The following is a 24058-nucleotide window of genomic DNA, read 5'->3' on the forward strand; positions in this document are numbered from 1 at the left end:
CCTCTGTCTCCACCACAATCTAGGATAATCAAGACACTGATTATGGAGATAGGCAAGTAGGAACAAAATTCCTAAATTTGTCTAGACCTAAAACAACTCCCCTCCTTCTTCTATTTGTGTGATCATTAGCCATGACATTTGTTGATAATAGAAGTTATAAGATAACATAACTGGAGGTTTAACATGGTGGAATTTCTATGAAAGACTATAATGGAGTTATGGAAAAGTTATGTTACAAATGACAGCTTTTAGCATCTCCAGTCAACATGGCCGGTGCTGTGGAATGTTGGAGGTTATAATTCAGCAATTTTTTAAAAAAATGTCATTTTGCTCATACATAGACAAGGTTCTGATTGGGTGCATACAGCCACTGTTCAAGCTTTCGTATATAGATCTGTGTATTACTCAGCAGATTGAGGGATTTTATTTTTTGCATCACCAAAGTCAACAATGTCTCTGTTGTTGAAGTAGTACTAAAGTCCTTTGCTATTTCACCCAATGAGAGCCAGATTCTTATCAAGAAGACTCAGAAAAGATGACAGGATTTTCTTCTAAACAAGCATGGCCAGAACTAGAGATATATAAGTGCTGTTCTGGAAACTTTTGTATGCGCAAAAACATGCACATATGTTGATTACAATTAAGCTTCTTTCCATGGATATATAATTCTCATAGCAGAAACTGTCCGGTCAGTCTGGTGAGCAAGGCAACAATTAACACACATAAATACAAAAGCAAACATTGATGTATTAGGTGTCTTTAATCCAAAATGAGGGAAAGCAGGAAAGCAGACCAAATCCTCTTGTTAGCAATAAGACACCAAAACAAACTGAACATTTTTTTTTTTTTACAAATTAAAGTTCCTTACAGTGTCTAAAATGTCACTAAAAACTAAAGTTTTCTTTTCAAATGGAAAGGAAAGCAAGTATGTGTGCTTAAAAAAATACCAATAAAACAAATATGATAAAAAGATATCCATTCATGGGAGGATATATGGGGGTGGGGGACAAAAGTTGACCATCAGGCAAATGAGGCAAATTTGTATATAAAGATTTTCTCCTCCATGAAATAATTGTAAGAATCAGAACAACTCTCAATTATTAAACAAATGTGCCCAAGAAAAAAAAAGATAATCCCAGCTGACGTTTGCAAACCTTGTAGATACATTCCATCTTATTCAAAATAAAATTGTGGCCCTTTGGTTTTCTAAACAGAACTCACACCATAATCATCACATATTTGTGCCACATTGCCAACTACTACCTAGAAAAGTTCAGGTATTCATCCAACAAAAAAGCTAATTTTTGTTGCATTTATCCTTTTACATCATTATGGCAGGGGCAGACTCCATCCTACGTGAATCTGAAGCTACCTAAAGCTTCCATGAGATGCTTATCTCATATGTAAGTAGTCAGTCCCAAGAGTTGTGGGTTCTTAGTAATTTTTTATTCCTGAAAAAAGGGGGCCACCATGAGCAGCTACAAAATGCAACAGTATGAGATCTTTTTAAATGGATTCCGTTTGACACTGAATGAGATGATGGTGGAAACTGGGCAACAAGACATATTTTGGTATACTGCTCCAGGATCAGCTAGTGAAAGAGATCAGTTAACCAGCAAACACCTTCTTTCTGTCATGCCACCTAAATACCCTGAGATCATAATTGACTTCTGAGTGCATCATGGATCCCACCATTATCCCTCAGAAATTCAAGTTAAACTGCAAAAAGTAGGGACTTCCTCCTTCTACTAAACATTCTACTAAAGCATTATATATGATCTGCTAAATCACAAGCAAAGGGGAAATAATCCTGTGCATACCAGTGAGTGACAGAAAGAGAGAAGGCTTCCAGTTTAAGATGGTATCTTACACTGGGACATTTGATTAATTAACTTTTAAGATTACAAACTGAGGTCTTTACAAGTTGCACAAACAACAGAACAGTTCTTGTTAAATGAAGACAAAAAAATCAACAATGCCTTTGTTTCAGATGGCATTTCAATGGCCCAGAAGTTCCTTTGAAACAAACCAAAAGCCTTATCTTTTAACAAAACAAAACAATCAACACCATAATACTTCGCACAGGACTCTGTTGGGATTTCAACTCTACAGTAATTTTAAAAATATATATATATTATTATTAACCCTTATAAGGTTATCACAGAAATTTCAGTGTTTCTGAGGATCAAGGGGAGATTTTACAAATAAAAATCCAATTATCAGAATATTTTTCCTATTGGACCATTAAAAAAATTAAAAATAATAAAAGGGTGTATTTGTACAGCAGCTGTTTCCTGCCTCATCTTAGAAACATGAAGGGCAGCTAGAACTAGTCTGATATAAAGAACTGAATTCCATGTGTTTGATAGGACAGTCTTGTTTCCAATTTCGTTTAAAAATATATAGGTATCATTATTGCTTTCACAACCATCAGCCAGGCTCTATTTAATTCTCAGTGAGGGAGAACTGCAGTTTCAGAAGTGTTTGCTTTCTTCCGCCTTTTCATGAGCAATGGATTAGAGGAGTCTTCAATTTTCTTTATTTTAATCTGTTCATAATCTACCCTCATAGTGGCCAAGGCACTTGTCATCTCCTCCTAAATTGGGGTAGAGAGAAAACAAAATTGCAGGAGATTAGTAACAGAAAAATGAAGCCACATATTTAGAGAAGATGCTGGAGGTCTCATAAAAATAATCAGCATGCATAGATGATAAGGAACACTTCTCCCTAGAGATCCCCCACTCTATCCTTTGCCATTTTCAGTGTTGGCTTTTTAGAATACTATTGCCTCTGTTCCAAATTAAATATCTTCAAATAACTTTTACCTGCCTTTCCCTGCTATATTTTATAGTACCTATATAGCAAGATTAAAAGTTAAAAGTCTGAGGCTCTCAGTGAGCAGCTATCCCTTTTATTTTCTTCCCAGTAATAGCTGGTACCAAACATTTATAAGAAAATAGGGGCCCATTGCAGATTCAGCCTGGATGTCTTTGATCAATCTTTTAGCATTTTTAAAAAAAATTCTAGCATGACAGAGGGAAGGAGGGTATCTTTCATTTTGTACTTTGTCTATGCATACTCTTTATCATTATAGCATGTGTGTGTATGTGTGTGTATGGTGTGTGTGTGTGTGTGTGTGTGTGTGTGTGTGTGTAAAAATATGTGACATATAGAGTGTAGGAATTTACCTTCACATCCTCCCAAAGGTCTTTCTCTTCTTTCAAAACTCTACTAGTATGCAGAGGTGTCTGCGGCACTTGCATTGATTGCTATGGAGAAAAAAGAAAGAGAAAATTAGCTAGTATATTCTCAGATGTTCCTAGATTACACATCAATATTTACTGCTAATAAACAACAACTGAGTCTTACCATTATCCATGGATGATTCATGAACTCTGTTATAGTCATCCGCTGGGTAGGATCTGTTTTCAGCAAATTTCGAATCAATTGTTTAACTGAAAGAAGAAAACACCAGATATATCAATATAATGCGCATTATTTTTTCTCATATATATGACGTGATAATGGTGAGAACAAAATTTGCTCCTTTAGTTCAAGAAATACAGCACTGCAACTTCATCTTCTACTGTTCTCAGGTTGATCTAACTATCTAAGCATATCAGCACATTAAAGCTAGTATAAGCCTATTTCCCCCAACATGGCACCTTCCAGATCTAATGGACTACAACTTCCATTATCTTTTCCAAATTGCTGGCAGAAGATAATGAGAACTACAACCTAACACAGCTGGAAAGACCATGACAGTATATTTTGTCAAAATGTGAAGTGACACTCATTAAAGAATGTCTTGGGAAACATTCAATCTGTTTTGATTTTTTTGCTGTAGTGAGTGCTGAAAATTACAGATACATGAAAAAAGATATTGGGGCCTTTAATGCCTGCTTTCTTAAAAACGCATGCTCCTTATAAACTTTCATTCAAAATGCTTCTAGTAATATGTTCTTCTCCAGTAGATTCTACTAGCAAAAGCTGAAGAGAAATTTACCAACATCTCCTCTTCATTTAGGATTAGGGTATATGAATGAATACAAAACTCACAAAGCAGTTCTCTTGGATCATGGCCAGATTGTGGAATAACTTTAAGTTTTCAAACATTAAAAAGTATACAGTATCCCCTAAGATCCTTTACTTCTTTTCTTATTCAAAGCACAGGTTTGAAACTCATTAAGCCACCTTCCCCCCCCCAAAAAAAAACCCAAAACAATAATTGTTCACAATAACATTTACCTTCTTCTGATACTTCAGACCATTCTGGGTTTGGAAATTCATATTGACCCATTCTGATCCTTTTCTTCATCCCTGGAGAAATTGCCAAACCATGGTTTGAATAAAAAGGAGGGTAGCCACATAGTCTACACAAAATAGAGAGAGAAATTATTTTGCGTTATTTATTTTGCATTAGTCACTTTCAAAGGCAGTCCCATGTAATATCTAACTGTGAGTGTGAATTACTATGGGCCGGTCATTCCTTCCAAGGGTCACTTGCAGCCTGAGTGATAGAGATGAATGCAGAAACAGTGTACAGTGCTCCTTCAATCTGAAGCCTCATAAAGTGTTTGATGATAGAAGTTGTATATACTGAGTTCACATGAAAGAAAAGAGTAAAGTGTCCTCATGACTTCAAAACTACACTCAGAAGGAGGGAGGCAGTGATATTAATCATTAGAGGAGCAGAAATAAGCTTTAATAGCATCCTTCTTCTTAATTTAGTAACCCTGATAAAGAGTAGATATATCTATAGTAAATAGAGTCAAGGGTCCATCAATATTGGCTCATCTAAAAAAAACAGCCAAAACTAGCAGACACCAGGACCTTATCTCTTATTTTTGATCTACTGTTTAGCAAAATTCAGGAGCAATCAACTTCTTTTTATTCTTACTACATTTCTGGCTCTCAAGAAGAAAGTATGAATTATCTTCACTGTTGCTCTCAATTATAGATACTTGACACCTCTGGCCTCAAAGGTGAATTAATTTGTTATACAGTAGTATTGGTAGTCTAGCACTCAAATGAAACGGCAAGGTATTCCTCTTCAGAGCTGGCCAAGAAGTTTATGCTAGCTATTGGTTGCCAAGATACTCAGAAAACCTTTATGGCCCAGTATGGAAATCATAAACTCTACTTCCACTTCCCCCTTCACTTATTTGAAACTGGGGAGAAAAATTGTGTTTGTTTTTTTATCTGAGTGTCTATTTTAGCATTTTCATATATGCACTTTAACTCAAATGCTGACTAGTGAAAAATGTCAACTAATTTGGTACAAAACTGCTTAGAAATTCAAATGTCAAGATCAGCTTTTGGAATAACGCTCATGAACATTGTTGATACCCTTTTACCCATTAATCACTGTTTTCTAGAATGGAAATATAAGCAACAATACCAAGACATGCAATCTTTCCATTCTATCTTATAATTAGGCTTTATCACTATTTCCATTTTGACAGCCTGCTCATTGTCCACCCGACCTGCAAATAAGCTGAGCTTGTAAGCATATTCTGTGCATCACCTTTAGTGCTTACTGATAATTATTTTGAACTGCATAACTGATTTGATATGAACTGCACAACTGATTTTAAAAAGTTGATATACTGAAAGGCCTGTTTATAGGTTCAATAAAATCTAGAACACAGTATAGAGAGCAGAAAATTCAAAGTAATTCCAAGTAAGCCAAGCTACTTACAAAATATACATGATGACACCAAGAGACCACATATCACAGGATTTGTCATATTTCTCTGGGCCTAGTACTTCTGGAGCTAAAGGGGAAAAGAAACGGAGATTTAACTGAATGTGATCTCTATTCTGCTGTGCCTCCAAGCAGTGAGGCAACATTTGTGAAGTAGAGAAGACAGAGAGCAGAAAGATGTATCACAGAAAAGCAGCCAGCATACTGCATGGGTGTTAATTATTTTTTCATCTACAAAACCTGAATGAGCATTCCTGCTTTGGTAGCTTAAAACAGTTCCCTTGTCATGATGAGTAAATTCCTCCTCACAATAGAGAAGAGGAATTAGTTATATCAATATCATGATATTATTAGTCATAATATCAAAGGAGAAGGATGGAGGGTTCTCAAGAGCTTCCTATAGCCAGAAAGCAAGCAAAGAATCTTCAAGGAGAAAGATCTGAGAGTTTTTCACCATCTTACCATAGCTGACGCTAAAGAATAAGAAAGGAATAAGTCAGTCTCTACTTCCTCATGTGAGATGATTTTTTTCCCTTGCCATCCACAGCTCTTAAAACTGGATACAAGCTCCAAACACCCCCTTTTTATTTACTTACATTTGTATTTATTAACCAGTTAGGGATGAAAAAAGCAGGCTCTGGTAGAGACAGTATAGGCCACTGAGCAAGCCAGACAATTAAAATCCAAGAATGTTGCTTGCTTTGAATTATGGGTAAAATGACCACTTAGCCTTTTGAAATAATTGCTAAAAATTACTCTGGGGAAATGGATTATATATAGTCCAAACTGTAGCTGAGATATTTTTGAATCCCTTAAGCAAAGACTTGAGCAACAGAAAATGACTACCTAAGACAGCAATAGACCATCAGCCTGTGTTTTAAGAAGAAAAGAAATATGTTAATTCTGAAGAAAAGACTGACATTATTAGGTAAAAGGCAGCGCTAGAAGAGCAAAAGTATGACATGGCAGGATAATAAAAGACATCTTTTATTTTAACAAGAGTATAGTATTCAGGCTATTACAAAAGAACATAATTGTCTCTTCATTTAGGAACTTATTACCCCTGGCACTGTGCCTGGAAAACCCTTGCTTCAGTATTTGCAATTTGGACACAATTTATCAGCACAAACTATCCCTTCAGTTCCTGTGAAAGAGACTGAGAGTGACTGATAAATACAATTTGAAAGTTTGCCAGCAAAAGATCATTAAAGGTCATTAAAAAAAGATTTAAAAGTTGCATTAAAAGTCATTTTGTAACTGAGTTGGATATCACTCCACACACATTCTTTTAAAATTATCAACAAGATAGTTAAGTTATTTTACATAATTGTATATATAGGCATTGTCTTTTTTCTTTATTTATAGATTTAGAAACTTAATTTTTTTTCTTTATGAAAGCAAGCTTGTTTTAATTGGACATTGCAAAGTAGAATTTCTACATTCTACTCATATTGAGAAGCAAAAATATTAAAACAATTCAATTAGTCTTCCTAGATGGAATAAACTAATTGAAAGCCATCTTCTGGATATGCCAGTAAATGTGGCTTCAATTCTGCACAATTCATGTTGAAAACAAAAATGCAAACATCATAAGCATATTTGTTCACCCAATCAGCTGTCGGAAAAACTAGATGGATTAAATCTATTGATGGATAGTTCTGCCCATTTTTGCAGGAAAAAGGACATATTTGGAATCTCATTCCAAAATTAAGGTGTACCCAGAATAAATAAGTAAGTAGAATGTGGCAATAGTCAGATTTGATTTCATTCTGTTCACATTTACATATGCTGAAATTAAAACTAAAGAGTATTACTTAACTTTTACTAATATTAACACATTCCATGTATTTAATATGTTTATAATGCCCTGACAACTTTTGAAGCACAACTTTCAAGGAATTCAGAGATACTTTGCTGCCACCCAATGGTTGTCTGGAGATTTACAACCCAAATTTAGTAACTAGAAATTACGCATCAGTTCCTATGAAGTGCTGCCTTGCATTCTTGAACATTTGTTCTTGTTCCATCCCAGCTATTTTCAGAACAGAGCAATATGCATGACCTTCACCTGAATTTTACCATCATTGTCTCTCTAAAGATACAGATAGTCCTCAACTTACATCCGTTTATTTAGTTACAATGGGACCAAAAAGTGACTTCTGACAATTTGTCACACTTATGACAGTTGCAGCATCTCTATCGTCACATGGTCAAAATTTGAATGTTTGTCAACTTGCTCATATTTATGACAGTTGCAATGTCCCAGGGTCATGTGATCATGTTTCACGACCTTCTGAGAAGCAAAGTCAATAGGGAAGCCAGTTCACTTAAAAACCATGTTATTAAACAACTCCAGTGATTCACTTAACTGGAAAGAAAAGTTGTAAAATGGGGCAAAACTCACTTAACAACTGTCTTGCTTAGGAACAGAAATTTTGTGCTCGATTGTGGTCTTAAGTCGAGCATTACCTGTAATGGCAGAAGCCTGTAAGACTCAATCTCAAAAAAGCATTGTGTTCACAAATTATTCATGTAGTGATGTTACTTACCCACATAGTATGGTGTGTAGCATGGTGTAGCTAAGGAGTTATGTGTTGTGGTTTCTTTAGCAAAACCAAAGTCTGTGAGTTTTAATACAGCATTAGGCCTTTTTGAGGTATATAGAAGGTTTTCTGGCTACAAGACATAAAAAGATAACGTCCTCAATCAAAAGCTATCTTCTATATCAACTTCTAAAAATTGTTCTAATCATAGAAGATAAAAAAAGAGCCCAGCACATAAAATCATGTAATGCTATTTCCTCTGTAATTTCATTCAAAATAATTCCTACAATTTATTTATACAATAATTTTATAGGCTACCTCATATGCATGACTAACTCTGTGGTTGATTTCAGTTCCTCTAAATCAATCCCTAAATTGTTCTTACTCTGTTTTACAGCTAACATGTTATAAACACAGTAAAAGAGAGTAAGAAAACCTTTAAAAAAACTAGAACATTTATTGCTTGACTTCATTTATATACTGTACACCAGGGGTCCCCAACCACCGGTCCGCGGACCGGTACTGGTCCGTGGAACAAGTCCTACCGGGCCGCTGGTTTGCTGGGCGCCGCCATCTTTTTTTTGATGAAAAAGTGCTTCCGGTGAGCTTTTCCGGGTAGAAAGCTCACCGGAAGCACTTTTTCATCAAAAAAAGATGGCGGCGCCCAGCTAATGCCGGTACCGGGCCGCGCCATAAAAAAGGTTGGGGATACCGGGCCGCGGCATAAGAAAGGTTGGGGATCACTGCTGTACACTCACAGTCTGGAGGCCAGCCCTATTCAGCTGTTAGAAACCACTTAGCTTAAGAAAAATAAGTACAATCAGTAAATGAAAACAGCAAGATTATAAATGAAAAACATACACGGTGGATCAGTGGCTAAGAGGCTGAGCTTGTCGATCAGAAAGGTCGGCAGTTCAGCGGTTCGAATCCCTAGACCACATAATGGAGTAAGCTCCTGTTACTTGTCCCAGCTTCTGCCAACCTAGCAGTTCGAAAGCATGTAAAAATGCAAGTATAAAAATAGGGACCACTTTGGTGGGAAGGTAACAGCATTCCTTGTGCCTTCGGCATTTTAGTCATGCCAGCCACATAACCACGGAGATGTCTTTGGACAGCACTGGCTCTTCAGCTTTGTAACGGAGATGAGCACTGCCCCCCTACAGCCGGAAATGACTAGCACATATGTGCGAGGGGAACTTTTATCTTTTCCTTAGTGCACAATAGCAAGCAAAAATATTGGGAGCAAGCTAAAATAATTCATATGGATATGTTAAAAGGGCTGAAGAAAGGATCTTTTCTGATCCTTCATGAAAAGGAATGTATCCTTCAAAGGTGAATGCTGTATAAACAGAGTATCTCTGATTTAAAAAAGCCCCAACCATGGTTGTAACCTATCTAAACTTAGAACGTTCATCATGCAATCTGCCACTAATTATTCAGTTTAAAACCAAAAAATATCACATAGTTCAAGCATACTGCATTAAGTAAGGCCTCCTTTTGCTTGTGGCGATATAGGTAGTTAAGAAAAAACTTTAGAAATTATCGGTTATATTGCATAGGTCTAAGATAATACATACCTTAACATCCCGGTGTGCAATGTTGATAGAGTGTAAATACTGGATGGCTTCACCAATACTTTTCATTATTTCAGAAGCCTCTGAAGGAGATAGAGAAAAGGGGGAGGAGGAGACCCCCACCTCAGTAACTAAACAGGCAAAAAATTCACATCCCAATTAAAGATCACAAGGACATTGCATTTCTGTATTAGATTAAGATTCAGAGCATAATCAAATGTAGCATGGCTACAATTTGCACACTGTGCATTTATATTACATTTCTCTCTTCCCTTTTATAACATGGTTCTTCTGTCCTCATGTTATAAGGTATTTGTTTCCTAAATGTTGTTCACATCATAGGCTGGGATAGACTGCCTATCCCAGCCTATGGGATTTGACCATGTCAAATTTAAGGGACTGATTGCACTCAAAATACCATTCCATCTTCAATTCTATTTTAGGATACTAACCATGATGTTCAGGCTGATAAAATTACTGTATGTTCAACATCTATCCAGAATCTCAATAATGTAATTTTTTTTTTAAAAAAAAAAATCTGGTTTAAAATTGTTAAGCTGAAAGCTCTTACATCCTATAGATGCAGGTGCAGATCACGTTAAGGGAGACTTTGATGGACATTACTGGAGAAATGGGCTGTTTTTTTTAAAAAAAGTCACTGACACTGCTGTAAAAAGGAGGGCACAATTCGAGACTAATGAAGGACTTTGGTTAATTTGAGGGAAACGGGCAGTTAAGAAATATGAAATATAAATAAATAAATACGGTTTTGTGAGAAAAATGCTGGGAAAGTAATTAGAATGCAGGCAGTCGGTAGGCTAATTCTACTGACTGCCAGAGTTTGATTCTGACCAGCTCATGGTTGACTCAGCCTTCCATCCTTCCTAGGTGGGTAAAATGAGGACCCAGATTGTTGGGGACAATATGCTGACTCTGTAAACCACTCAGGGAGGGCTTTAAAGCACTGTGAAGCACTATATAAGTCTAAGTGCTATTACTATTCATTGACAACACCAGCTTCAAGCAACAGAATGACAATCTTTACCTCAAGCACCAACAAACAGACTTCATCAAATATATTATATAACAGGAAATCTAGATACAGATTATTAAAAAATACCATGAATTACTTATGTAATTATTGATGTAGATAGCTGCCCTAGTAAGATGTGAGCTGGAGAATATACAGGATAATATTAATGTAAGAAGCATGTACTTAACTAACATGAAAATATACCTGAGGAAATGTAAAAATAGACAAGCGATATAATACTGGAAAAAATACTGGAAAGTATTCATAAAATTTCAAAGGATCAAGACAGAAGATTAAAGCCTAAAGCCATAGGAAAAACATAATAGTTGAAAGCAGAACTTTTAACATCAAGCAAGAAAGGCCAAGCAAAAATCCACTTTGTGTGTGTGTGTGTGTGTGTGTGTGTGTGTGTGTGTGTGTGTAATCGCTTAATGGGAAGTATATATACTTAAAGTAGGGTTTTCAAGAGTGATAATACATATGAGAAGCCATAGAGAAAAAGACTACTATAATGAAATGTTTTATGGATGAGAGTATAGAATAACAAAAATGAGCCCCTCCCCAAGGGACATGGGTGGTTAAGAAGTATGAAATATAAATAAATAAGAAATATTTAAGGAGAGAAGAGATATTCAGTACAGTCCCCACCAGAAAACAGACAATGGACTGACAAATACACACACACACAAAAAAAACCAGATGCAAATGAAACCTATAGGAAAAATGAGAGTTAAATTCTATGCCAACAATTGTAGGATAAAATTGTGTGATCTAGAGATTGGGGGAAAAGGGGGGGAGGGGGGAGGAAGGGAGAGAGAGGGGGGGGCAGACAGTCAAATGTCAAATGAAGAGAAAATTCACACAAGGCAGTGGGAAAGATAATGAAAATAAAATTGATAATGAAAAATAAATTGAAGAGATTTCCTTCTTCTTTAATGATACAACCTTTGATTGCCAGATTGTGGAATATATTAAAGCTACCGGGTGGGTCCAAACACCCGATTATTACAATGAATAAAAAGCTGATACAGGAACTGAATCTGAAGAAATAATGTAACTCAGAGTAAAAAGAATATGAAACAAGGGTCTATATTGTCACCATATATTTTTAAGTTCTATGCTTTTGGAAAGGGTAACTGCTGGAATCAAACTGGAAGCTAAAACTCTAACAGTCTAAGATGTGCAGAAAATATTTTGTTAGCAGAAATCTAAAAAGACTAAAAAGACCTCATTATGAAATTAAAAGTGTACAGTGAAAAACAGATTAATGTTAAGTATTTAAAAAAAAATACTGTCAACAGGCATGCTGAATGAACTTACACAGTTGGTGATCAAGAAGTGAAGTAGATAGTTTTATTTTCTTGGACTTAGATAAAGATGGGCAGAGCGCTGGAGAGGTAAAGAGGAGATTAGTGCGATGGAGGAGGGACATAATACAACAGACAAAAACATGAATGATTAGAATATGTCCCTGATAATAAAGATCAGAATAGTTAAAGTAATGCATTTTCCAATGGTAATGGAAAGTTGGGACACTGAAAAAGAACAAGAGAAAAGAAGATAGATTGTGAAATTGGGCAAGTTACAAAAGAGTGTCATGGACAGCAGAAAGAATCAATCAACCAACCTAAAACAGTTACAGACTGACCACTCCTTTGAAAAGGTGATTATTAGTAGTACTATACGGCATTGCTAATTAGCCAGGAGATTACAATGCTAATGTAGATTAGTAGTTTGGCTGCCAATTTGCTAGCCCTGCTTGTGCGCTTCCCAAGGTGCACCATAGAAGGACAAGCTAGCTTCACATCAGAGAGAAAGATGAGATGCAGTGTTCATGGAAGGCCCTCTTCCTCCACAAGATCCACCTCACAAATGGATGTCACAAACAGGAAAGTTCAGAGCAGGCAAGAATCTGACCGCCTGCACAAAGCACAGCTCATTTCCCCACTCAAGTGTTCCTATTTATCTACTTGCTCAGGACATGCTTTCAAACTACTAGGTAGGCAGAAGTTAAGGCAAGTGATGGGATCTCACCCCACCACACAATGCTAGGGCTCGAACCGCTGAGCAAAGACCATCTCCAGTGTCATCAAGCTGCTGAGTCACCATGCCTTCTTTGAAAAGATGATCAGCAAGAAAAAAAGCCTCTTATATTTTAGGCCAGGGGTCTCAAACTCAATTTACCTGGGGGCCGCTAGAGGCAGAGGCTGGGTGAGGCTGGGCCACATAAGGGATTCCACAAAAAACGTTGTTAAAAAAATATCCTCAAATGTCATCAACAGTTAATGATTTCTCCAATACATGAACTGTCCTGAACACATGAATGGAACATTGAATGAAGATCATGAACAGTTCCTCAGAACATGGCTTCTCCAGCTTACTCCTTGCTGCCAGAGACTTGACAACGCTTCCTCTCACATATCTGAGCCACATTTGGCTTGAGAGAGGAGGCACTTGAGACCCTCAGTATGGCTTGAAGATGGTCATCAGTAAGTCTGGACCTGTACTTGGACTTGTTTAAAGTTCAGGGTGGAGAAGAAGCCACGACGAGGAACGGCGGGCGGGACTTCCTTCAGAGGTCCATTCCCCCTGTGGGCCGCACTAATATTATACTTTCATATCATGGTGGGGGCCACAGGATATCATCCTGCGGGCCGCAACTGGCCCGTGGGCCGCGAGTTTGATACCCCTGTTTTAGGCATATCAGACTGGAAAAAACAAGTAGGCTGGCAAGGGAACTAGAAAAAGGGAAAGACTATGGGTAAGATGGACAGACAGGATCAAAGACATTGTGGGAAATTTACTGGAAAAGCTATGGTATTATCTCTGGAGGCAAATTTAAACATCCATCATCCTATCACCAGAATCTGGGCCAGATTCAGCAGCACTCGACTAACTAGCTTGCTACTGATACATTATGAGATCAAGAAAGATAAAGAACACAGTAGATTTAGTGGCCTAAAGTTTATCCAAGCCTATTTGAAATAATTTTTTGGAAACTCCTTGGAAGAATTGGGTTTGAAGTCTTAGGACTTTTTCAATATTCCCCTTGCTAAAGAGTAGCAGAATATGAACATATGTATTAGGCTTGAAGAAATCTATTCTATCCCTTCATACCTCTTTCTGTGAAAGCTTGATCTCCTCTATCTTGAATTCGACTGAAGAGTTCCCCTCCATCCAAGCTGAAATTCATAAACAAATTTAGTTATGATAACAATTGCTGTCTCAACCCAAAACTATGAACACATTTCTATCACCTCTGAACCTCAAATACTCAGATCTTCAGAATATTGTCCCTTTTAAGTAAATTGGCATTGCAGTAGATTGGTTGATTACACTGATGCACAAAACCAGCAATGTCCAACTTGGCAACTTTAAGACTCGTACACTTCAGTTCTCAGAATTTCCCAGCCACAATGTGAAATAGCCACAATGTGAATCATAAAACATACTTTTCAAACTATAGCAGCTGAAATCAGGCATTCCTGCTAAGCAAAATCAAACTATAAAATCTTCTGGTTACATAAGAATGTGAACTCAGTCACTGTCTCAATATTCAGATAATTGTGTTCATTGGCTAAAGAAGAAACAACAGAGTTATATGTAAAGTTAGACTAATATATTAGGTGTGATGCAGTCCACAAACCTCCCACCTCCCACGATAATAAACACGGGGTATTAGAGGGGCACAAGACAATTATTGTCTCAACAGTAAGTATGTTAATTCTCCAAATCAAATCAAAGCATGGAATGGATCAGTAATGCAGCAACTTCAAAGATTAAGATATATAGCCACTGAGAATATATTCCACAACATAATCATTCCTATAACCAAGAAATAGGTTTCTACCCATATTCAAGGCCCCAAGACCAGGCATGGGGCCAGATCATTAAGGACTTGCTTCCTTAAGAAACCTGTCAAGAAAATTGCTTACAGCAGTAAGATCCACCCTGGGATGTAAATTTGCTACTTGGAAAAGCACCTAAGATTTACAACCTCCAAATGAAAGAATGAGAAAGTTGCTCATTTTAAGCAGTTTTCTCTTAAATGTTGCAGCTATTTGGAAGGTCAGATGATCCAGTTACTAAGATAGATAGTGGCCCACAGCATCCGGTGCCACAGGATTCTTGGAAGTAGAAATACTTTTGAAAGGTCAGTGGGAGGGTAGAATTCAGTATACAAGTGTGCTAAGCTGGGGTAGAAGCCTGCACAGTTACATACTCTGATAATGACTTTGCATTCACAAAATTACTACTGGTAGCATAAAGTAATTAGAATGGGAGTTGGTACTTACCTGACATGCCATTTCTCTTCGAGCTGCGAGGAGCATCCAGAAGTAGGGTGGTGCTCACTGGTAGGCTGAGCTTAATTTTGAGGAACGCTCCTCCTCCTCCACGTGGCTCCAGTGTAGCGTTCCCCAGTTTTTGCGAAGACGAGAGGAAAAAGAATTCGTGCTCTCATCCTAACTAGCTAAAGGTTCATTGGCCGAAACAAGACCCCACCAGACGGTGAAAATTTAGGGTGGGGCTGGATGCTCCTTGCAGCTCGAAGAGAAATGGCGTGTCAGGTAAGTACCAACGCCCATTCTCCTTAGAGCTGCTTGGAGCATCCAGAAGTGGGACATACCAAAGCTGGGCCTGTCCTACGGGAGGGGCTCCGTCTGGTCTGAAACCACCTCGGGTTCTCTAAAAACTCTCTGTAGAACCCTTATACTAAAGAAGCCTCAGCTGAGGCAAACATGTCAATTCTATAGTGACTGATAAAGGGTGACAGGGATGCCCACGTCGTCGCCCGGCAGATATCAGTTATTGGTGCCTGAGTGGCCAAAGCTGCCGAAAGCCACTGCACTCCTGGTGGAATGAGCAGTGATACCTCTGGGTTCCTGCAAGGCCTGTGACTGGTATGACCTAGCAATAGCCGCCTTATCCAGCGGCCTATGGTGGACGGAGACACCTTGTGACCTTACGTTTGGGCTGAGAGGAAAGGAAAAAAGCCTTCGACTTCCTGAAGGGCTCTGTGCGCTTGATGTACATTCGCACATCGAGCTTGTACCATTGACTTTCCCTTTCCTGTGATGGCCTGGGACAAAAGTTTGGAAGGATGAGTTCCTGTGCTCTATGGGAAACCAAATTGACTTTGGGTAAAAAGGTGGGATCGGGCCGGAGGACCACCCGATCAGCTTGAAATACGCAAGGTCCTTTCTAATGGATAAGGCTGCGATTTCCGATATCCGACGGGCGGATGCAATAGCTACAAGGAAAAACTACCCTATATGTCAGGGACTGGAGAGTTGACTCCCTTAAGGGTTCAAAGGGGTGTTTAGTGAATGAAGTAAGAACTCTGTTAAGGTCCCAGGTTGGGAACCTATGCACAGTTGGAGGGTGTAAATTAGTGGCTCCTCTAAAAGGCCTGAATACAGGGATGATGGGAAGGGAACCAACACCCTCGCAGGAGTAACCGCTGTTAGAGCTGCTACCTGTCGTTTCATGGTATTAGGGGACAGACCCTTACTGAGTCCCTCCTGAAGGAAGCCTAAAATTTGGACAACAGAAGGAGAACTGGGTTAATTTGGAACTTGTTAAACCATTTACAGAAATGACCCATGTGGCGTTGTAAATTTAAATGGTTGAGGGCCGTCTGGCAACTAGAATGGTATCAAAGACCCTGCTAGAGAACTTTCTCTCTTCAGGCGTTCCCGCTCAACCTCCAGACAGCTAATTGGAGCCATTGAGGATCTGGATGCAGGAGGGGACCTTGAGAAAGTGAGATCCTGTCTGGTGGGATCCTCCAGGGAGGGGCCACTGATAGACTGCGGAGGTCCGCAAACCATGGCCGTCTGGGCCAGTAAGGAATCACGAGGAGTAGCTTTGCTCTCTCGTGTAGCAACTTCTGGATAACCCTGGGCACCAGTGCTAATGGGGGGAATGCATACAGGAGCCCCGTGGGCCAGGGGCAGCATAGCGCGTTGTAATTCTCCACCCCCTGGGAAAGGTATCCTGAGAGGAATCTCGGGAGCTGGGTATTGAGAGGGGAGGCAAATAAGTCTACCACCGGTTGTCCGAATATTCCTGCTGTTTCCTTGAACAGGGATGGGTGGAGGTGCCACTCCGACTGGTCTATGGTGGCACTACTTAACCAATCTGCTTGAGTAATTGATACTCCAGAGATGTGTTCTGCCCTGATGGAGGGGAGATTGTTCTCCGCCCAGCGGCAAAGGCCACCTCTAGGCCACTGCACTACCCCGAATTTGACTGAGTGAAATGAGGCGTAGGCAGAGAATTCTGCAGCGGCCGTGAGCCTAGCGATGTCCTGATGTGCCCTGACATTGGATGAGGGGACATGTTGTTTGAGCTGGCAGAGCTATCGAATCAAGGACCTAGTGAAAAGGGAAGGGCTGTAGCCGATCTGGTTGCCCAGGCATCCAATTGGTGTGCCCGGCGCAAGGCCAGCTCGGCCCGCTTGTCCTCTGGTTTCAGGGCCTCCAGTGAGTCACTCGGGGACGAGAAGGTGACTAGGCCCATGATGGGCTTGTCAACCTCAGGGATAACCAGTAATTTAGAGAATTCTGGGTCCAATTGGAGAACGTCTTATCGTGGCCAGACGGGGCTGGAGGTGCAGCTGCGGGGGCCAGTGTTTTAACGCCAGATAGGAGAAAATGGGTGGGGTAGGGATAACCTCGGCCTCCACCACAGGCTGCTTGAAGATGGAGTCATCTGGACCCTCCGAAGCTGTAGGAGTGGGGTCAGATGGTGACTGCGTGACTAGGCTCGAGATATTCTTGGCCTTGAATAGGAGGGAACCTAAATAAATGTGGTTTGAACAGGCCCACGAAGGAGGACCAATCGGGGGTAAGCCCTTCGTCCTGGGACATCTCCCCTTCCAGAGGGTCTGCCTCTGATAAGGGTCTGTTATACTGCCTGGACCCCAACTCAAGCTCTACATGTTCCCTGAACAGGTCCAGTTCCCCTTCCTCCTCTTCCTCCTCTCTATCTGTAGGGGGGATATCCCTCTGGAAGAGTACCTGACCATGGAGTTGGCCCGCTCTGGGCAAGGACCTTACAGAATGAGCCTCGTGATCAGAAACCACCAGGTAGTGACCAGGCCTGGCTATTTGCTGGAGTCCGGCCGTGATACCTTGGCGGATAGTCAGCTCCATCCAGGATCTTACTCGCTCTGGAACCTCGTCTGTGATTGAGTCCTCTTGACGGAGGCCGGCTGCTGTAGGGGTGAAGGTGGCTTCAGAGGCCCTTCTAGCCGGCGTTCCAGGAATCAGAGCCTGTTGTTCTTGCAAGGGCGAGCTGCGCCTGGATAAGGAGGGAAAAACTAGAGGAGGGGGGGAGCAGAAGGGAATAGAAGGCTGGAGGACCGGAGGCACTGTAAGAGCCTCTTTGGTGTGTGTGTGTGTGTTGTTGTTGTTTTTTAGAGCCTTGTGGTATCTCAAGGCATCTCTTTGGGAGGCTTTGGAGGTCTTCTTAGCCTGTCTGCGCAAGTGATGGGTTTTGGATTTTGCCTTCAAAGAAGGAGCTCTGGAGGTGTTAGCATTTGCCATTTCAGTGAGTAATATGAGTACTGTATGATATATTAGGAATCAAGATTGAGGCGGTTGGCACGCCCATGGGCCGATCTGCGGAAAGACCGGGAGCCCTGATTATTTCACGACCCCCGGTTTTTTTTTTTGGTTTTTATATCTATATCTATATCTATATCTATATCTATATCTATCTATCTATCTATCTATCTATCTATCTATCTATCTATCTATCTATATCTATATCTATATCTATATCTATATCTATATCTATATCTATATCTATATCTATATCTATCTATCTATCTATCTATCTATCTATCTATCTATATATATATATATCTCTATATATATATATATATATATATATATATGAATATATATGTGTGAGAAAATTGAGTCGTAGCACCCTAAAATTGTTCAGAAAGGGTAATAACATAGGTATCTTGCCACGCAAAATTGGCCCCTTGGTCCAATAATAACTGCCTGGTGCCAAAAAGAAAATTAACCAAATTATCCAATCAGCCGGATTTGAACGCCTATGGCCTGAGATAAAGGAGAAACTAGGGCCTGCAGCCTTCAGCCCAGGCGGAACTGGGTGGTTGCTGCTGCTGCTATGAGCCTTCAGCCCAGGCGGAACTGGGTGGTTGCTGCAGCTATTACTGCGCCGCTGAGAAGCTGTGGGATAGCCAACAATTCTCAAATGAAGGATCAAACCCAGTGCTAGCAGGCTAAATGGGTTTGAATGGCTCTGAAACAGGCCTACGGGTCCTGTATCCTCGAGCCGATTACACACACAGCAAGAAAGCGAAAACAAAAAATGGTGTCCGGCCACGAGGAGGCTCTCAAAATGGCGGCCACCAAAAGAACGAGCGATCCTTGAGTCGCTCAGCGGCGAATTTCCCTCCCAGGGGGCAAGCCGAGGCTTTAAAAGCTGAGAGGGGCAGGGAAGGGAAGAACCATCCTTCCCCGCAGAAACGGTGTTCGGTGGGGGGGGGGGAATTAGCAAAACGACTCAAACGCGAAAGGCAATTCAAACCCCAATAAAAAAACGGCGCGAAGATAAGGCAGGGAAGGAAATTTGGACCTTGGGAGGTGGTGCAAAGGCACCTGTGGCCCTCCCGTTTGCCTCCCTCTGGGGGTGCAAAGACGCTTCCCTTGGGGGGGTAAGGGGCCCAAATAAACAGTTGCGCAGGGCTAGAGAAGAGGATAAATCCAACCTGAAAGGAAGCTGATTTAGAGCTGATTGAGAGCTGAGGGAATCCAAAATTCTTGCTTCGGCCAGGAGCTACTAATAGAACAGCCTGTCTCTGCGAGGCTGAGCAAAAAACTGGGGAACGCTACGGTGGAGTCACGTGGAGGAGGAGGAGCGTTCCTCAAAATTAAGCTCAGCCTACCAGTGCAGAGACTGAAGCACCACCCTACTTCTGGATGCTCCGAGCAGCTCTAAGGAGAAATGTATAAGTCATCATTATAGACAGAATTTCTATTATACAATATTAAATAATATTTTTTTCAAGCAAGATTCATCATTCCCCATTCCTCATTTGCTTTAGAGAACAATTTCTGGGGGAAAAATTCCTTTAATTCTCTCTACAAAGTCTCTATATTTCAGTGATGCACTGGTGTTAACCGTTCCATTTGGGTGGAGAGATTTAGAATTTCTTCCAATGCTTAAAAACTGGGCAGAAGCATTTCTCACTAATTACAAAAATTCTCTCTCTCTTCAGCCTATACTCTACTGCACAAAACTGTCTGCCTTCCTGGCTTTGCCTAATGACCAGCATGAAGCTAGGCACAGAGGAAAAGATACAAGGCCCACAATCTGTATGGAGGCATGTAGAATGGAGTTATCCCAAAGATGTTTTTTCAAGAGGCAATTGGACTTCCTTGTTTTTTCTTTGAAGACGTTTCATGTCTCATCTAAGAAGCTTCTTCATCTCTGACTGGATGGTAAGGAATGGAAAGATTTATATTCTTTGCAGACAGCTGGTCATTTGCATTCTTTTAGAGAGTTGTTGAGGCCACTTGGGGGTTTGTCTGTATCCTCAGAGTCACCTGAGTAGTGCAAATGGAGCCTTCTTGGAACTGTCATTCCCCACCATCCAGTCAGAGCTGAAGAAGTTTCTTGGATGAGAAGCGAAACAACTTCAAAGAAAAAGAAGAAAGTCCAGGTGCTTCTTGAAAAAGCACCTTTGGGACGACCATGACCTGGATGATAGACCTGTAGAATGGAGTTAGCAGTTTGCTGCAGCCCACTTGGACAAGTAGAAAATGAAATGAAATGAATCATTCCACATCCTCTTACCCCTGTCTTTCTCTTCTAGGTCTTACTATAGCACCCATTCCCTCTTCCTCTTTTAGCCAGAGAATGCTTATTTGCTTAAATTGCAATATGCTCAAGTTTAAAATAATATGTCCTATTTTCTAAAAAAATCTTACTTTTATATTTAAATTATGACTTAAATTGATTGGATGGTTTACTTTACCTTTGAGTATGAGATGGGACTACCTTTAGAAACTGCCCAGAAAATTCAGCTGATCCAAAAAGCTGCAAAAGTGCTAACATGATCACTTAGCAATGAATATATTATCTGGCCCTTGAAAGATAGAATTTGACTTCTATTATCTTTATGAGCCTGATTCAACAAGTTGACTTTGGTTATATAGCCCTGAGTGGCCAAGGCTAAATAATGTGAAAAACCATATTCTTTCTACCGTGCTATGCCGTTTACAAAACCCTTATCTTACATGCTTTGTTTTGGCATAAGGCAAATGGAATTCAAAAGAAGAACATCTCCACGGAGCGGAAGCGAACTACTATGCTTCTAGATTTCCACTCTCCCCCCCGCCCCCAACCAATAAATGACACTCACCATTCCATAACTATCAGGAGACATTTTCGACTCTGGTAAAGATTTTCATAGACATCCATGATCTTCACAATATGGGAACACTGAGATGCTCTCCAGTGGAGTTCAACTTCCCTTCGAGCTTTTGGACAGTCTTGCAACATCTAGAAAGGACAAAAGGAGAAAGAGGGATTTCTCCCTTAATTTGAGAAGCACACTTTGAGAGCATCTTTGGTCAATACTGATCAGTAACCATAGGATACTGCAGATTAGAATCTCAACTCCTTTACCAATTGGAAACTAGATTTCACATGGTCTACCATAATAACACATTCGTTAAAAATGAATGATTTACTAATTTTACATATCTGCCACTTCCAAGTACTTCCTTTGCACTCCTGGAATAGATGGGGAGATTTTGTTTCCAGTTTGTTCTTTGGTTGGGGGTATTAAGGATTTTAAGGCCCTTTCCTAAATTCACATCCTGAATAGATATTTCTCATTTTGTAGCAAGTTGACACAATCAAAACCTTCAAAATCACTTTAAAGGCTTTATAAAAAGAAACTAAATTGCAAAACATTTTGAGCCCTTTAAAAAGGTCTCAGCTCATGATGTGCCCTCTAGTGGTGGACAATTAGAGAAATGAAGAATCTTGCAACCTCAAAAGATAAACATGTAAATGAAGGGAAGCTTTGTCATTTAGCCATAAGTATAAAACCTCTTTAATTGGCCCAACTGTTCCCATGTAATGTTAATATGGTATCTGGACTACTTGTTTAAAATTAACATTCAGTATTTAAAGGGAAGTGGTGCATAGTTCCAGCTCTGTACATGTTGCTTTTAAAAGTTATCAAATGTATATTAAAAGGGTAGGCTTAAAGTGGAGGAAGTTGGTTGTGTGGGCTTCATAATCTTCCTGCATAAATTTAAATACTGTTTCACTGCTTGTTGCAGGCAATGAAACTTGTACAATTCTCTCACCCCATTTGCTCAGAAATCAAGTATACAAAGCATGAGAAGAATAATCCTGACTAAGCCAATACAATAATCAATAATCAATCTCTCACAAAGCTCTCTAATAAACATGTGCATACTTCAAAAATGATTTGGAAGGATTACTTTAGAAAAACTTTTTCAGGTTTTTAAATGAGCATGTTCCTTGAAGCAATATTATCTTTCTTCATACTTGAGAGAAAAACTGAAAAAGTTGTGTGGGATATTTTAATGAACACTGGAGAGATGTTGTGCTCATACTGACATAAGATCCACAGAACTTCTTTTTGAAGCATGCATTGCCATACATTCACAAATTCCTTCCCAAATATGACACAGAGACAGCAAAAACAAATGATAAAATGATGCAAAACTTTAATGATGCAATAGTCACAGCACAACAATGGGAAGAATTCTGGACCAAATCCATAACATTCACTCCAAGCCTAAACAAAATTGATACATAATGTTTTACTGATAGTATACAACTCCACAACTAATCCCCAAGATAGATAAATCATACAATAATAATGTTGGAAATGTCATGGAGCAGAAGGAACATTTTATCACATGTAGTAGATACATAACCAAATTCAAGCAAGAATGATTCCGATATATAATATATTACACACCAAGCAAATACAAACATTTACAAGGTGGCTTCTAAGGGGGCCTACATATAAACTGGTCAAAGTATTAAAAAGGAACCAAATACTTTTTGAACTTTTTTGAATGACTTTTGATTAGTTTTTTTCCTCTTTTCTAATATGCATAAACAACAAGAAGTAACAATAGAGTGGAGACCCTAGTGTTAAATATTAAGCTTAAGACAGAAACCTTTATTAAGTAACAAAACATTAATGGTTTTTGCAGCTGTTTATCAATGCCATACTAGTTGTGGATATATGATTTAAGCAACCTTATATTAATTAGCATTTTAGAAATCATAATATTGATACATTTTCCCTTATCTTTAAAGGTTTATATTATATAAATTTAACTCAAGGAAATCATGCACACTCTTAGAGAAAGAAAATCACCCCAATCAACAGAAAGGAAATCACCCCAATACAAAGCCAATTGTGCCACCTGGTGGCAAATGTTCATCTATACATTAATTAACTCATATTTTTATATAACTAGCATTCTCCTTTTCAAAATGGTATCGCTGACTAAATACCTTTCCTGAGATTCATTCAGTAATCCTGAGTTTTCATTATTTCTCAAGTCTTGAGCGATCATTAATTTAAAAAGTAATTAAATACGAAAGCTGCCATAAGTCATTTAGGGGTTTAAAAAAGGCTTATTTTAAAAATCCAATTTTCAAAAAAATAAGTATCTTCAAAATTAAAACTTTATCTTGTAGTTTCTATAGAAAAATGATAATGAAAATTCTTGCTGGATCAGACAAAAATATCCCCAGTGTAGCATCCTTTTTCCATGTTGGCCGTCTTACTGGTAAGAGTGGTGGACACAAATGCTGTCATTCCAACTATGTCCTGCTTGAGGTATTTTTCTTGGTCCCAAATCTTTCTATAATGATATGTGAGAATGACTTTGGGGGATGAAAGAAAGAGCTGCAAACTATGCAACCATACTATAAACCAGCAGGAAAAAGGGGCATTTCAGAAGGGACCCTACACCTCATTTTCTGGAAAGTAAAAAATAAAGGAGGGGAGAAATGCTTTCAAATTTGAAAGATTGTCTTACTGTAACCCTACAATAAAGTTGTGGCTAATTTAACTCATGGTTTGGGCTTCTTTTCTGGACTACCTTGCAGTGGCTTCACTTCACACTTTCAGCATCTTTGACTGACATTCAGTTGT

The 24058-nt window shown here is 39.3% G+C and overlaps 1 protein-coding gene across 2 annotated transcripts in view; it reads right to left on the reverse strand.

Annotated features, from left to right (window-relative positions):
• Nucleotides 1-741: 741 nt before the first annotated feature.
• Nucleotides 742-24058, reverse strand: part of MAPKAPK2 (MAPK activated protein kinase 2) — an 85478-nt gene continuing 62161 nt past the window's right edge. Inside the window, exons 2-10 of one of the 2 annotated variants that reach the window (XM_026676774.2) lie at nucleotides 21263-21402; nucleotides 13975-14039; nucleotides 9828-9907; nucleotides 8257-8383; nucleotides 5702-5777; nucleotides 4249-4373; nucleotides 3370-3455; nucleotides 3189-3269; nucleotides 742-2596 (exon numbers count right to left, since the gene is read on the reverse strand). In XM_026676774.2, coding sequence (XP_026532559.1) covers nucleotides 2453-2596; nucleotides 3189-3269; nucleotides 3370-3455; nucleotides 4249-4373; nucleotides 5702-5777; nucleotides 8257-8383; nucleotides 9828-9907; nucleotides 13975-14039; nucleotides 21263-21402 — 924 coding nt within the window. In that variant the 3' untranslated portion in view covers nucleotides 742-2452. Of the gene's footprint in view, nucleotides 2597-3188; nucleotides 3270-3369; nucleotides 3456-4248; nucleotides 4374-5701; nucleotides 5778-8256; nucleotides 8384-9827; nucleotides 9956-13974; nucleotides 14040-21262; nucleotides 21403-24058 lie in introns of both variants that reach the window. The other variant, XM_087959623.1, reaches the window with a different exon arrangement.

This window comes from Notechis scutatus, chromosome 3 (assembly GCF_049901735.1).
Source record: "Notechis scutatus isolate UNSWTSFEM ecotype Mainland chromosome 3, rNotScu1.2, whole genome shotgun sequence".
Taxonomy (NCBI): Eukaryota; Metazoa; Chordata; class Lepidosauria; order Squamata; family Elapidae; genus Notechis; species Notechis scutatus.